This window comes from Pelophylax lessonae (assembly GCF_965119305.1).
Source record: "Pelophylax lessonae genome assembly, chromosome: 4".
NCBI classification, from domain to species: Eukaryota; Metazoa; Chordata; class Amphibia; order Anura; family Ranidae; genus Pelophylax; species Pelophylax lessonae.
In genome coordinates, this window is record NC_138771.1 from 222,661,528 (window position 1) to 222,676,643 (window position 15,116).

The window sequence follows — 15,116 nt, forward strand, 5'->3', positions numbered from 1 at the left end:
ATTTCTTTAATTGATTAAAAAAAAAAAAAGCGATTATTGGTTTTATTTACATTAGTATAAGGGTCCATGTACACGGGACGCTGGAAATGGCCGTTTAGGAGCAGTTGGGCGTTTTTTTTTTTCAGAAGCCCCTGAACCCATCTACATTTTATCTTATCTGTCCATGTACACCAGGTCGTTTACAGTCATTTGCAGGCAGTTGCGTTCAGGGACTTTTTTTAGAACGCAATTATTTGCATTCGAACGTGTGTTTCCCGACGTTTCAAACGCACGAACGCGTCCGAACGCGATGAACCGCGTTTAGCGTTCGCGTTTTTCCATTTTAAAAGGGGAATCATTTTTTTGACCTTTTTAGGAACGGTTCTAAACGCAAACGCCGCTAAACGCGGGCACAAACCCGAGCGAACGGACGTTTCAAACGTCGTAAAAATTCCAGCATTCAAAGGGACTTTTAACAACGTCCCGTGTACATGGAGCCTTAAAGCATTACTAATTTTACTGCATTTTTCGTGTTTGTGTGTGTTTGTGTGTGTTTGTGTGTGTTTGTGTGTGTGTGTGTGTGTGTGTGATCAAAAACAATGGCAGTGTTTTTATTGTCAACATTCAATGAAGCTCATTCCCATCTTTCTCCTTGAGAAAGATCTCTCTCCTAAAAAAGATGGACTGTGCCTGTGCTTCAAAACGTTGACGATAAAAACACTTGCATATCTCCACAGGTATCTTTTTGCTATCTCTTTCCCTGCTGGGTAAATCTAGGCTCTCTATCTGTCCTGGTGACCATGGTCCTAGAGATGTGATGAGAAATTCAATATTTTACAGTTGTCACCAGCACAAGAGTTGAAGAGAAATCACCTATTGGGGACACTTGTTCTGATGATGACTATCGAAGAATGGGTTCCCCCCTACTTTGGAGATATGTCTCCCCAAAGGAACACACTATATAAATTGTGTTTGTTATGCACTAAAGTGGTTGATTAATCAAGGCGTTGGTAGCGACTCGCCTATGTTGCAGAAAGAAAGTCTTTGTCTTCTACCACCCAAACGCTTAAAATGGGAATAAAAATGTAATGACTCCAGTCACAAAGGCACAAAATATTCTGGACATGAAAGACTCGGCTACTGTTTGTAGAAGCATTGTGTCCCTTTGTATCCTTGCAATAAATCTTTTTGTTTATTGTTTCAGGTGGAAAATTGCCATAGTTGGTGGGAAACATGAGAATAGCAGGTACGTGGATTTTTGATTTCTTCAATAGCTGCTGAGTTGTCGTATTTCCAACTGAGTGATTCTGTCCCACAGTATCTCTATAACCAGTAACTGCAGGTAGAATTTGTTAAACAGGTTCCACAGGTTCCATGAAAGCTGTTCAGTGCAGCACATAAGGGCTAATGAGGATAGTACGTGTGAAATGCAGAATTCATTGACTTGCCTGAATGTTTTTAATATTCTGTCTTTTTAGTAAGACTTCATTCAGGGAAAAGAATAAACCGAGAGCATACTTAAACGTTACTTATTTCTGTACATGATCGCTATCCACAGCCCGTAAATTCAAATACAACACTGGAAAAAACTCCATTGATGGGTCACAATTGAGACTTTAGGGGACACCATACTGTATAATACACGTTACCTGCCCCCACTAGTAATACAACTGCTAATTTTTTCAGTTCTAATTTTTACATTTGTTAAATACCAAGTAGCTAGACCCCAAGATAATAATTAAATGTAGTTTTCTCTTTTGTTCATTGACAGACGTAGCTCCTGAATCTTCTTAACCATTGTGTTATGCTGCCCCCCCCCCCCCCCCCAACAGGAGTAGGACACTAGGCAGGAAAAAGCTTTTCCACGCCTATAGGGTAGTCCCAGGGGGTATACTCCCATACTCTGCTATGGGCATTCAGTTTTTTTCTGCCTAGTCAGGAGTAAGGACCTAGTTCCTTGCTGGGATCTCTGGTCCTAGCATTTTTTCTTTTTAAATGTTGTTTTTTTTTTTCCTCTTATTTTTATTTTCTGTTCCTGTGAGAACTACAATCAACTGCTGGGCGACGGACTGGATATTCTAGATCCTTAAGGTCTCCCCAGGCTAGCCAGCAAGCGCGCACAGGCCCTCAGCTCCACGCTAGGTTGGCTGTGACATATCCTCACTGGTCGGGTGCTGGCCTGTGAGATAAACGTCTGTATAGGATGCATACAACCTGGTTGTGGCCTGAGTCGCAGCTTTCCTCCTGGTCGACTGCACCCTCATTCCGGTGGTGAGGTGATCTGTCCGGAGCAGTGCCAACCCGGTTCTACGGTATGGTAAGTAGTTGTCCCCCCTCTCCCCTTGAGGGTTTTAGGGAGGATGTGGGACCCCCGGGTTCCCCTCATTCTCTTCAGCCCCTCTAGGGTCACTGTGGGTCTTCTGTACCCCTCACCATCTCCCCCACCCCCTTTCCTGGAGGTTGTGAGCTGGCTTTGGCCATGTGCTTTGAAGGGGAACTTCCTTTGGGGCTGCTGCTGGCCAGTTTTCTCTGGGCACACACCAGGGGTTACAACAGGGTCCTTTGTCACCCTGGGGGTTAGTGACCTAGGCAGGGGGGTCCTAAGGGCTCCCGGATGTTGTGTTGGGCTGGAGGAGCAGATGGAGTTTCATCTGCGGGTCCACGCCAAATCCGGCCGAAAATTTAGGCCACGTCTTTGCTGCCTATTGGCTGGATGCTATTTGGGAGGCCCCAGTGAGGGTGGCTGAAGCCACCACCCTCCGTTTGGGCATCCGCCCTCTCCCCCGTTGTTCGTGGGCAATCGGCCCAGGCGGAGGGGCGCCCACAGAAATCTCCTCATGCTTATATTTTATTCAAAATATAATATAATATAAATAACCTATCAAATGTTGAAAGGGAGACATTTTGAAATGTCATGCCAAATATTGGCTCATTTTGGATTTCATGAGTGCTACACATTCCAAAAAAGTTGGGACAGGTAGCAATAAGAGTCTGGAAAAGTTAAATGTGTATATATAAGGAACAGCTGGAGGACCAATTTGCAACTTATTAGGTCAATTGGCAACCTGATTGGGTATAAAAAGAGCCTCTCAGAAGTCAAGATGGGCAGAGGATCACCCATTCCCCAATGCTGCTGCGAAAAATAGTGGAGCAATATCGAAAAGGAGTTTCTCTGAGAAGAATTGCAAAGATTTTGAAGTTATCTACAGTGCATAATATCATCCAAAGATTCAGAGAATCTGGAACAATCTCTGTGTGTAAGGGTCAAGGCTGGAAAACCATACTGGATGCCCGTGATCTTCGGGCATTTAGACGGCACTGCATCACATACAGGATTGCTACTGTAATGGAAATCACAATATGGGTTTAGGAATACTTCCAGAAAACATTGTCGGTGAACACAATCCACCGTGCCATTCGCCATTGCCGGCTAAAACTCTATAGGCCAAAAAATAAGCCATATCTAACCATGATCCAGAAGCGCAGGCATTTTCTCTGTCCAAGGCTCATTTAAAATGGACTGTGGAAAACTGTTTCTGTACTGTACTGTGGTCAGACGAATCAAAATTTGAAGTTCTTTTTGGAAAACTGGGACACCATGTCATCTGGACTAAAGAGGACAAGGACAACCCAAGTTATCAGCGCTCAGTTGAGAAACCTGCATCTCTGATGGTATGGGGTTGCATGAGTGCGTGTGGCATGGGCAGCTTAATCTGGAAAGGCACCATCAATGCTGAAAGGTCTATCCAAGTTCTAGAACAACATATGCTCCCATTCAGGCGTCGTCTTTCATGGAAGACCTTGCATTTTCCAACATGACAATGCAAGACCACATACTGCATCAATTAAAACATAATGGCTGCGTAGAAGAAGGATCCGGGTACTGAAATGGCCAGTCTGCAGTTCACATCTTTTACCCATAGAAAACATTTGGCGCATCCTAAAGACAAAGAAGACCGAAGACAGTTGAGCAACTAGAAGCCTGTATTAGACAAGAATGGGACAACATTCCTATTCCTAAACTTGAGAAACTTGTCTCCTCAGTCCCCAGACGTTTGCAGACTGTTCTAAAAAGAAGAGGGGATGCCACACAGTGGTAAACATGGCCTTGTCCCAACTTTTTTGAGATGTGTTGATGGCATGAAATTTAAAATCGTCTTATTTTTCCCTTTTTAAAATAATACATTTTCTCAGTTTAAACATTTGATATGCCATCTATGTTGTATTCTGAATAAAATATTGAGATTTGAAACTTCATCATTGCATTCTGTTTTTATTCACAATTTGTACAGTGTCCCAACTTTTTTTGGAATCGGGCTTGTATATGGATTGCCCGAGAGACCGAGCTCCTGAGGCTTCATCCAGCAGACAATCATATCCCACACATGCAGACATTACCAGTCACATTCTCTGGGCCTTACACTGGTAGCTTATAGGACATGATTCCGGTCCTCTAGCTTCAGGGGAATATGGTATATCACTTCTGGAGGTTCCAAGAGGACCTGATCTGGTAAGCCGAGAGTGGGTTCTTCCAGACCTGCAGGCAAGCCTTCTTCTGCCTGAAGGGGCGCCCCCACCCGTGTCTGAGCTGGGGGAACGTCTTTGCTTCTTTCCGGACCTATGGACCACCTGGATTCAAGACAGTGGTCCACGAGCGGATCCGGTCCGGCTTCAAGATCGAGTTTTGGTCTTATCCTCCAGTGAGGTTCTTTCCTTCCAATCTGTGTTTTTGTCCCCAGACCGCCTGCAGGGTCTCTTCGGGGCGGTGCAAGACTTTCTACTACAAGGGATGATGGTTCCGGTTCCAAAAGCAGAATGTTTTCAAGGTTTCTAGTCAAACCGGTTTACAGTTCCCATGAAGGAAGGCAGGGCTTCCTCCTAGAGCAGGAGTTCCCAAACTATGGGTCGGGACCCACTGGTGGGTCGCGAGCTGCATTTGAGTGGGTCACGCAGAGCAGGAAATCATTGAGAGCTGGTCAGCTTAAATTGTGCTTAAATTGCAGAGAGCCAGAGCAGTCAAATCGCGATGGATTTAGGACCCCGCCCACGCAGTTTAAGGAGGCTGGTCTGCATTTCCCAAGAGGAGGATACTTGCATCAGTGAAGTACGTATGTTGGCTTTTATATAGGATACGTTCATGGGGTGCAAAGCCAGCTCCTCAGTCCTGCTGGCGGCAGCAGTGGTGGCTACACTGGCGGCAGGATTCTGTCAGCTATAGCGGGCAGAGACTGCAGCCTTAGTGCCATATGAGGACCAGGTGGCCCGGCGGTGTCAGGAGTTCATGGCAGCTTCTGTGATCCCAGTAGAGGATCTGAAGGAGAAGAGCCAGGACACCAAGACCAGCATAGAGCTCCTCATCATGGAGACTGGGCCCTTGAAAGGGCAAACAGGGGCTTCATCTTCACTGTGGACCACTGGGAGAGGAAGGAGGGTGAGTGTCATCTAGCCTACTGATCACTGTCCTGGGGTTGTTGATTTCTGTCCTCTGCCTGCCTTATACTGTCTGATTACTTACAACTCTCCTTTTATGCCGCAGGTTTCTGAACCCTCACTTAGAACATCTGGCAAGTGTATTCAATAATACATTTAAAAGTAGTGAATTGATATACAGTGCCTTGTGAAAGTATTCGGCCCCCTTGAACTTTGCGACCTTTTGCCACATTTCATGCTTCAAACATAAAGATATAAAACTGTATTTTTTTGTGAAGAATCAACAACAAGTGGGACACAATCATGAAGTGAAACGAAATTTATTGGATATTTCAAACTTTAACAAAAAAAAAAACTGAAAAATTGGGCGTGCAAAATTATTCAGCCCCTTTACTTTCAGTGCAGCAAACTCTCTCCAGAAGTTCAGTGAGGATCTCTGAATGATCCAACGTTGACCTAAATGACTAATGATGATAAATAGAATCCACCTGTGTGTAATCAAGTCTCCGTATAAATGCACCTGCACTGTGATAGTCTCAGAGGTCCGTTTAAAGCGCAGAGAGCATCATGAAGAACAAGGAACACACCAGGCAGGTCCGAGATACTGTTGTTGAGAAATTTAAAGCTGGATTTGGATACAAAAAGATTTCCCAAGCTTTAAACATCCCAAGGAGCACTGTGCAAGCGAAAATATTGAAATGGAAGCAGTATCAGACCACTGCAAATCTACGAAGACCTGGCCGTCCCTCTAAACTTTCAGCTCATACAAGGAGAAGACTGATCAGAGATGCAGCCAAGAGGCCCATGATCACTCTGGATGAACTGCAGAGATCTACAGCTGAGGTGGGAGACTCTGTCCATAGGACAACAATCAGTCGTATACTGCACAAATCTGGCCTTTATGGAAAGAGTGGCAAGAAGAAAGCCATTTCTTAAAGATATCCATAAAAAGTGTCGTTTAAAGCTTGCCACAAGCCACCTGGGAGACACACCAAACATGTGGAAGAAGGTGCTCTGGTCAGATGAAACCAAAATCAAACTTTTTGGCAACAATGCAAAACGTTATGTTTGGCGTAAAAGCAACACCGCTCATCACCCTGAACACACCATCCCCACTGTCAAACATGGTGGTGGCAGCATCATGGTTTGGGCCTGCTTTTCTTCAGCAGGGACAGGGAAGATGGTTAAAATTCATGGGAAGATGGATGGAGCCAAATACAGGACCATTCTGTAAGAAAACCTGATGGAGTCTGCAAAAGACCTGAGACTGGGACGGAGATTTGTCTTCCAACAAGACAATGATCCAAAACATAAAGCAAAATCTACAATGGAATGCTTCACAAATAAACATATCCATGTGTTAGAACGGCCAAGTCAAAGTCCAGACCTGAATCCAATCGAGAATCTGTGGAAAGAACTGAAAACTGCTGTTCACAAACGCTCTCCATCCAACCTCACTGAGCTCGAGCTGTTTTGCAAGGAGGAATGGGCAAAAATTTCAGTCTCTCGATGTGCAAAACTGATAGAGACATACCCCAAGTGACTTACAGCTGTAATCGCAGCAAAAGGTGAAGCTACAAAGTATTAACTTAAGGGGGGTGAATAATTTTGCACGCCCAATTTTTCAGTTTTTTATTTGTTAAAGTTTGAAATATCCAATAAATTTCGTTCCACTTTATGATTGTGTCCCACTTGTTGTTGGTTCTTCACAAAAAATTACATTTTTTTATCTTTGTTTGAAGCCTGAAATGTGTCAAAAGGTCAAAAAGTTCAAGGGGGCCGAATACTTTCGCAAAGCACTGTATTTAATTTAATATCCCCCTCCTTTTAAAATATGCATTATTTTATTATTTACATTTATATAGCACCAACAAATTCTGTAGCGCTTTACAATATTCAATTACAAGCAAGTGGGTCCCGAAAAATAACTGTATTCAGAAGTGGGTCTCGGCCCAAAAATGCTTGGGAAGCCCTGCTCTAGAGGATCCAAACTAACCTGGTCTGGCAAGCCGACAGCGGGATTCTCCATATCCTGCGGACAAGGCTCCTTCAGCATGAAGGTGCCCCCTCCCCGGTATCGGAGGTGGGAAGATGTCTTCGCTGGGTTCCAAGCCTGTGGACTTCCCTGGTACAAGACAAGTGGGTCCACAAAGTTATTCGATCTGGCCACAAGATCAAGTTTTCCTGGTTCCCTGGCAAGGTTCTATCCTTCCAACTTGCGCCTGTCCCTGGACTGCATACAGGGTCTGTTTTGGGACAGTACATGACCTGTTATTTTAAGGTGTGGTTTGTTCCAACTTCGTAACGTTTTCAGGGTTTTTACTCAAACCTGTTTACAGTTCTTGGGAAGGAAGGCAAGGTGCGTCCCATCCTGGGCTTCAAGGCGCTGAACTGCTTTGTGCGGGTGCAGAAGTTCAGGATGGAGTCCATTCGCACGGTGGCGGCATCCCTGCATCAGGGGGATTTTCTTGTCTATCGACATCAAAGATGCTTACCTTCACATTACAATATGTGCCGTTCACAAGCGCTTTCTCCACTTTGCCGTGGGAGAGGAGTATTATCAGTTTTTGAAGTTACCCTTTGGTCTAGCCTCTACTCCTCGGGTCTTCACAAAAGTGTTCGCTCCGGTGCTATCGTTGTTACGCCAATGGGGGATCGCGCTACTGGGCTACTTGGGACGACCTTCTTCTGAGAGCGGAGTTTCGTACTTCTCTGGTGGAAAACCTGGAAATCCACTCTTAAGGAGTTCAGCTGGATTCTGAATTTTCAAAAGTCTGCTCGGGTTCGGTCCACAAAGCTGGACTATTTGGGTCTGACTCTGGACTCGGCCTTAGCCAGATTGCTCCTTCCTGTGGACAAGCTCCAGAAATTGCAGGCTGCAATCCACCTGCTGTTCAGCAGATGGTCATCCCTCCGGACTTGCATGCGGATGCTGGGCTTGATGGTGTCTACCTTTTTTGAGGCTGTTCCATATGAGGTCCCTGCAAAGGGAGATTCTGGGCAAATGGAGCAAGACTCTGCAGTCTCTGGACAATCGGATCCGGCTGAGCCAGGGAACGAAGGAGTCCCTGATATGGTGGTTTCGTTCTCTGGCGCTTCGGCTGGGCAAATCCTTCCTCCCTTTGTATTGGACAGTGGTCACCATGGATGCTAGCCTGTGCTGCTGGGCAGGCGTCCTCGGCAAAAATTCTGCTAATGGGATCTGGACAATAGAGTCCAGACTAGTGATCAATGTCTTGGAACGCCAAGCAAATCAAGACACTGCCTGGACCATTGGATGGATCGTCTTCAGGGATGTCCAGTGCGCATTCAATCGGACAATGCCACGGCTGTGGCTTATGTCCATCATCAGGGGGGCACAAGAAGTGTCCTGGCGGCTCTGGAGGTAGCCGGCATTCTAAGGTGGGCAGAATGGTTTGTTCCAGCCCTCTCCGCTGTACACTTTTTCCTGGGGTGAAAAACTGGCAGGCGGATTATCTCAGTTGGCAGGCGTTGGGACCAAGGGGCGTGGTCCCTTCATCCCGAGGTGTTTCTCAGTGGGGTCTCCGGTGGGGCATGCCGAGGTGGATCTGTTGGAGTCTCGGCTCAACAGAAAGGTGCAGAGGTTTGTGGCTTGGCCACGGGATCCACAGACGCGCTGGTGGCCCTGTGGGGGTCAGTATTGTCTGATTTTGCCTTCACTCTTCTCAAGCTTCTGCCAAGACTTCTACGCAGGATGGATCGAGGCAGAAGAAATTCTGGTCATCTTTAGTGGCCCTGGACTGGCCTCGCCGGGCTTGGTAGGCCGATCTGGTGCGGCTGGTCGCCGACGTTCCTTGGAGGCTTCCTCTCAGGGATGATCTGCTGTCCCAAGGACCAATCTTCCATCCTGCTTTACAGTCGCTGGCTTTGACGGCTTGGCTGTTAAAAGCCAGGTGCTGATGGAAAGAGGTTTGTCTGCATTGATGATTCCAACGCTGTTAAAAGCTAGGAAATTTACTTCTAGAAAGATCTACCATCGTGCGTGGTGTGAATCTCTTGGGGTTCATCCTCGCTCTTTCCCGGTGGCTCAGATCTTGGCCTTCCTTCAACGGGGGGGGGGGGGGGGGGAGCAGAAATTGGCTTTGAGTACTATCAAGGGCCAGGTGTCGGCGATCGCTTATTTCAACGGCCCTTGGCCACACACTCCCTGGTGCGTACTTTTTTTCAGGGAGTTAGGCACTTGACCCCCCACTGCGGTCTCCGTTGCCGCCTTGGGATCTCAATTTGGTGCTCTTAGTCCACCTCTTGGGAATCTTTGGGAGATTCTCCTGCTTACGCTGTCCCAGAAGGTGGCTTTCTTGGTGGCTATCACTTCTGTGCTCAGGGTGTGGAATTGGTGGTGACATCCTGTTGTTCACCTTGGTGGTTCTTCATCCCTGGCCATCATTCCTTCCAAAGGTTATGCCTGATTTTTTAATTTGAATGAAGACATTGTGTTGCCTTTCCTGTGCCCCAGGCCAAAACATCCAATGGAAATTGCTTTGCATTCCTTGGATGTGGTCTGGGCAATTGGGGTGTACCTGGCAGCTACGGAGTCTTTTAGGAAGTCGGACTCACTATTTGTTCGTATGAATGGGCCTCGGAAAGGGTTGTCCTCTGCAACCATTTCCAGATGATCAGACAGACGATGATTCAGGCCTATTCCATCAAGGGTCAGGTTCCTCCTTTCCCTGTCAAGGGGCACTCTACTCGGGCGCTCAGTTCTCCTGGTCCTTCTGTCATCAGGTGTCAGTGACACAGGTTTGCAAAGTGGCCACCTGGTCGTCGGTGCACACTTTCACACTTTCACAAAGTTCTATAAGTGGATGTGTTGGCATCTGCGGATGCTTCCTTTGTCCGCAAGGTTTTGCAGGCTGCTGTTTAGAGGACCTGGTCTGAGGGTGTATTTTTTTTTTTTTTTTTCAGGTGAGCTCCAGCTGTTTTGGTTGAGCTCCTGTTCACCTGGTTGGCTATAGTTAGCCTTGGGAATTTATTTTTCGTTGTTCCCACCGCTCATGTTTAACACTGCTTTGGGGATGTCCCAATGGTTAAGAAGATCAGGAGCCATGTCTGTCGATGAACGAAAGATAAAATGGGATTTTTGACTTACCGTAAAATCCATTTCTCTGATGTTCATTGACGGACACAGCACCCCCCCCCCCTCTTCTGTGGAGTTGTAATTTTGACACTGCTTGTAACCAAACTGAGTATAGCAAAGAGAGGGAGTATATCCCCTGGGACTGCCCATAGGCATAGCCAGATTTATTTATTTTTTCTGCCTGTGTCCTACTCCTGTAGGAGGCAGTATAACCCAATGGTTAAGAAGATCAGGGGCTGTGTCCATCAATTTAAAATCAGAGAAATGGATTTTATGGTAAGTCAAAATCCCATGTTTTTTTTCCCCATCAAATTTTGCGAAGAGGGATAAAGGCTGTTCTCTAAATCTGGGGTTAGCATCCCATCCTTTGCGATCTACCCATCAACCGCGGGCAACCAACGGCTAGATTGTGAACACATTCCCGCTTTGCCAGTCCCCCCCCCCCCCCTCAGCCTGGTCTCCTATTCACTGTAGAGTAGGGAGCGGGAGGCAGCACAGTACTGGACAGAGTGTGGGAGCGGGAGCTGCCCCAGTTAAAGCGGAGTTCCGGGCACAAAAACAAACTTTTTTTTTTTTTTTTTTTTTTTTTTTTTTTTTTTTGTGCCCATCCGCTTGGTCTCCCTCACCTGAAAAGGAGTTGGATAGTTAGGCATTTTTTTTTTCACTCACCTTGTAATTGGAGATTGAATATACTCACCTATTCTCTACTTCCTCACTCGGTGCCGCGGCTCCGACGTCACTTCCTGTCTTCCGATGATTCCTGGGAGCTGAACGTCATCGCTTCAGGAATCAATGCAACGGCACCGGCCCCGCTCGTCCCTTCCGGGGCGACGCCGCATTCCCCGCTAAACAGCTTCTGGGCATGCCCAGAAGCTGTGGAGGAATGCGGCGCCGCACCGGAAGGGACGAGAGGGGCCGGTGCAGGCGCATTCTGGGACAAGAAGAGGACGCCGAAGAGGATCGTGCTGGCTTCAGCTGCCCACAACAGAGATGGCAACGCTGTGGAAGAAATTTTATAAGTGAGTATTTCTTCTAAAAGGTAAGTGCGAACCAGGACAGATCAGAGGCTAGCCATTGTGGAATGTACTAGCCCTGACTGTCCCGGGGGTATGTTTGTTGAAAAATGGTTTCTGTGCCCGGAACTCCGCTTTAATCTTTCAATTAGGTAGTTGGTTGGTAGTACGCCGAGTGGTCCTAGCAAACCATAACCAACTTGCTAATATGAAAATTTAACTCCAGCAGCTCTCATTCTCTGTCCAGTACTGTACTGCATCCCTCTTTCTGCTCTGCTGTACACCCATTGTAAGGTAGGAGAGTGCTACCCATATACTGCTGTGTGTTTGTCAGGGGAGGGGGTGCAATGTGAAGGGGACAAAGGACACTGCTGGGGTAAACGGGTGACATTACTGTGGGAGTGATATGACTGGGGTCAGAGGACACTACTCTGTTCATGCTGTCTTTTTTCTTTTTTATTAGGGGCTAGATAGTTATTTTATTTTTCTTTTTTTTTTTTAAAAAGGGCGATTGCGTGGGTGGTGGAATCTGTTAGTGGGTGTAGTAAGTGTATAGCCAGCTATATAGGCTTTTCTCTTGGCTGCGGGAGGCTTCCTATAATGATCCTTAAAGTGGTTGTAACCCCCCCCCCCCCTCATTGTTTGTATCTATATGTAAGCCTATAATGATGCTTACCCATAGGTACTAGAAATATCTCGTAAACTTGCACCATTTAGGAGATATTGACTGTATACTGTGCCAATGTCATCGGCGCATGCATTCTGAAGCAATAGTCGCCCATTCCATTTCCATTCCAGAGTCCTGTGCCGTGTGACCAGGGGCTCCCGCGCACATGCGCGGTAGTGACGTCATGCGGCTCCGGCCAGTAGCACAGCCGGAGTCTGCGGACCCGGAAGGAACACGGGTGAAAATGGATGCGACCCCCCCCAGCAGGGACCACAAGGGATTCGTTTGAAGGTATGGGTCACATAATGTGCTAGTATGCGATGCATACTAGCACATTATGCCTATTGCCTATACTTCTTAAAAAAAAAATCTTTAATGCTTTTCAGATAATGACAAGGTTAAAAATGATAGGTGTTCCTACAGACTTGTGACATTTGTAAGGTAAAAGCCTCAGGACTGTTCCTTTAAGAAACAAGTGTGTTGCCGGTTAGGTTGTGGGAAATATGATTTTCTTCCTTGTTTAAATTAGTGACTGTTTACATAGTGACAAGAAGCTGAGGATGATGGCATAAGAACCCGCATTATTCTAGAAATTCCACATTTCTGGCACGTTTTCATATTTTTTTTTAAATAGAACATTACTTCTAAAGTTCATGTTATATACATATAGTGTCCATATACTGTATATCGTGTGTGTGTGTGTGTGTGTGTGTGTGTGTGTGTGTGTGTGTGTGTGTGTGTGTGTGTACGTTTTTACATTCTCTCTCCCCCCAATTCCAAAAAAAGTTGGGATGCTGTGTAAAATCTACATAAAAACAGAATGCAATGATATTTTCAAATCTCATTAACCCATATTTTCTCTTACGTCCTCCGAGTCGCCGCCCCTCATAAGTCATCACTATTGGGGTATTGACTTCCGCTCCGCAGGAGTAGCTAGGCATAAGACTTAGTCAAAAGAACAAAAGCAATTAGCATAGACACACCCATGGGGGCTGTCCCACTGGTCAATACCCCCCTGCAGTAATCCCTCCCAACTCAGTTTGTCTCTGCCTAGCGTCAGGAGTAGTCAGGCTTCCCTGTGCTGGGGCTTCATTCTCAGCCTTTCTAATCTTTTCTTTGAATTTCAGTTTTTTTTCTTTGCTTTACTAGCTGTTTATTTTGTCAGCTTTAGTTTAGTCGGATCTTCGGATGAAGATGGATCATGTGGAGCTGGGAATCGGACTGGCCGCCCTGGCTCTCCAGGGCAGAGGATCATATGGATCCCCAGCCCGCCATCGAGCGTTCGGCTATGGTTCGCCCTGGCGCTATGAACGACCCATCCCTGCTCGCAGCAGGGATGCAGCCTGTGAGGTGGCTACCTCACTTGGACACATCTGCGGTTCTGTGCTGCAGTTGGCTGACGGCATTCCATGTCATCTGAGGACAGAGGCTTTCCGTTCATAGAGGCACCCCACGCCATCCGGTACAGGTAAGTACTTTGTGTGGGGACCTCTGTCTGGGGTGGCAGTCTTGTGTTGCTGTGTGTCCCCTCATGTCTGTGCGTTTGTGGGGCTCCCTGATGTGATCCCTGCGGGGGTCTTCTTTAATACACTGCTGGCACTGTGTGGTGTGGGGGCCCCTCTCCTGTGTCACTTTTAGTGTTTGGGAGGTGCAGACTGTATGCGAGGCGACCGATGCGGCTGAAAACCGCGCGGTCCGCCATTTTGGATGTGGGCAGCATGTCTGGCTTCACTGTGGGCTTTTGCTATAGCTTGCTATGTAGTGATTTTGGCGCCATGTGTGGCAGAACGATCATTCCGAGCACATGTTGGCGGCCATCTTGCCGAAGCCTTCCATTCATTCCTATGGGCAGCCATTTTCCCTGGGCCTTGCAGCATATAGTTCGGCTTCTGGTGACCACACTTCCGTTTCCTCTGGAGCAAACGATCGGTGTGGTAACACTCTGTGGGGCTCTGCAGACTGTCTCTTCCATATCTTTCTGTTCTATCCTTCCTGGCTCAGTTTTGTCCCTTTTGGGGGGTCTGTGTACACTGTGTGTTTCTAGCAGTGGGCTGCGCTATCCGCATCGCTTTTAAAGGGCCAGTACTTTCACTGTTATTTTTTGCAATGGATTCTCAGGACAGCAAATTCCCCCCAGCCTTGGTGGGGGACCCCAGTTCTGCTGAACCCCCCGTTATACCTAATTTGGCCGCTGTGGTGGCGTCTTTGGTGTCAAAAATGGAGGTGCTGATGGCTGAACGTGCTACTAGGAAGAGGCCCACATTATCTTTTTCCTCTGATTCAGATGGTGATATGGCTGGCGTGCCCTTTTCAGGGTCTCGCTCGTCCCTGGACCCTCTGGGGTCTGAGGGGGAGGCGGAGGTGGAGGAGGTTGATGAATCTTCCCTGGGGTCGCCTGAACGCGCACACATGGATGATTTTATTTCTTTTGTGAAAGAAACACTACATTTGGAGGATGAGCCCACTCCTCCGGCTGTTGTGTCCTCATTTGGTACACATAGGGCCCGCAAGTCGGCGCAGGTTTTTCCCTGCCCCGCTGAGTTTCATCACACAGTGAATGAACAATGGCGCAGATTAAAACGCCCCTTCACGGTGCCTAGTCGGTTTAAACTGCTGTACCCCTTTGCACCTTCTACGGATGCGCGCTGGTGCGTGGCCCCCAAGGTGGATCACGCTGTGGCCGTGTTGAACAAGGCTACTCTGGTTCCCACTGAGGATTCCCCGGTGTTTTCTGGGATCCTACGGACAGGAGGTTGCAGTCTCTTGCCTGCCATGCCTATACAGTGGCGGGTTCCATGCTCAAACCTATTTTCGCTTCTGTCATGGTGGCTCAGGCGGTGGCGGACTGGACTAAGGTGCTTACTCACACTAGTGTCTGATTCTGCCCCACCTACTACGCTGGAAATGGTGGACCAAATTCATCAAGGGG

General features: G+C 47.2%; 1 protein-coding gene across 1 annotated transcript in view; it reads left to right on the forward strand.

Annotated features, from left to right (window-relative positions):
• FAM3C (FAM3 metabolism regulating signaling molecule C) overlaps nt 1–15,116 on the forward strand; it is a 103,664-nt gene that overhangs the window by 58,142 nt on the left and 30,406 nt on the right. The window contains exon 2 of the mRNA XM_082256069.1: nt 1,184–1,225. Within this exon, the coding sequence (XP_082112195.1) occupies nt 1,213–1,225 (13 nt within the window). The 5' untranslated portion in view covers nt 1,184–1,212. The remainder of the gene's footprint in view (nt 1–1,183; nt 1,226–15,116) is intronic.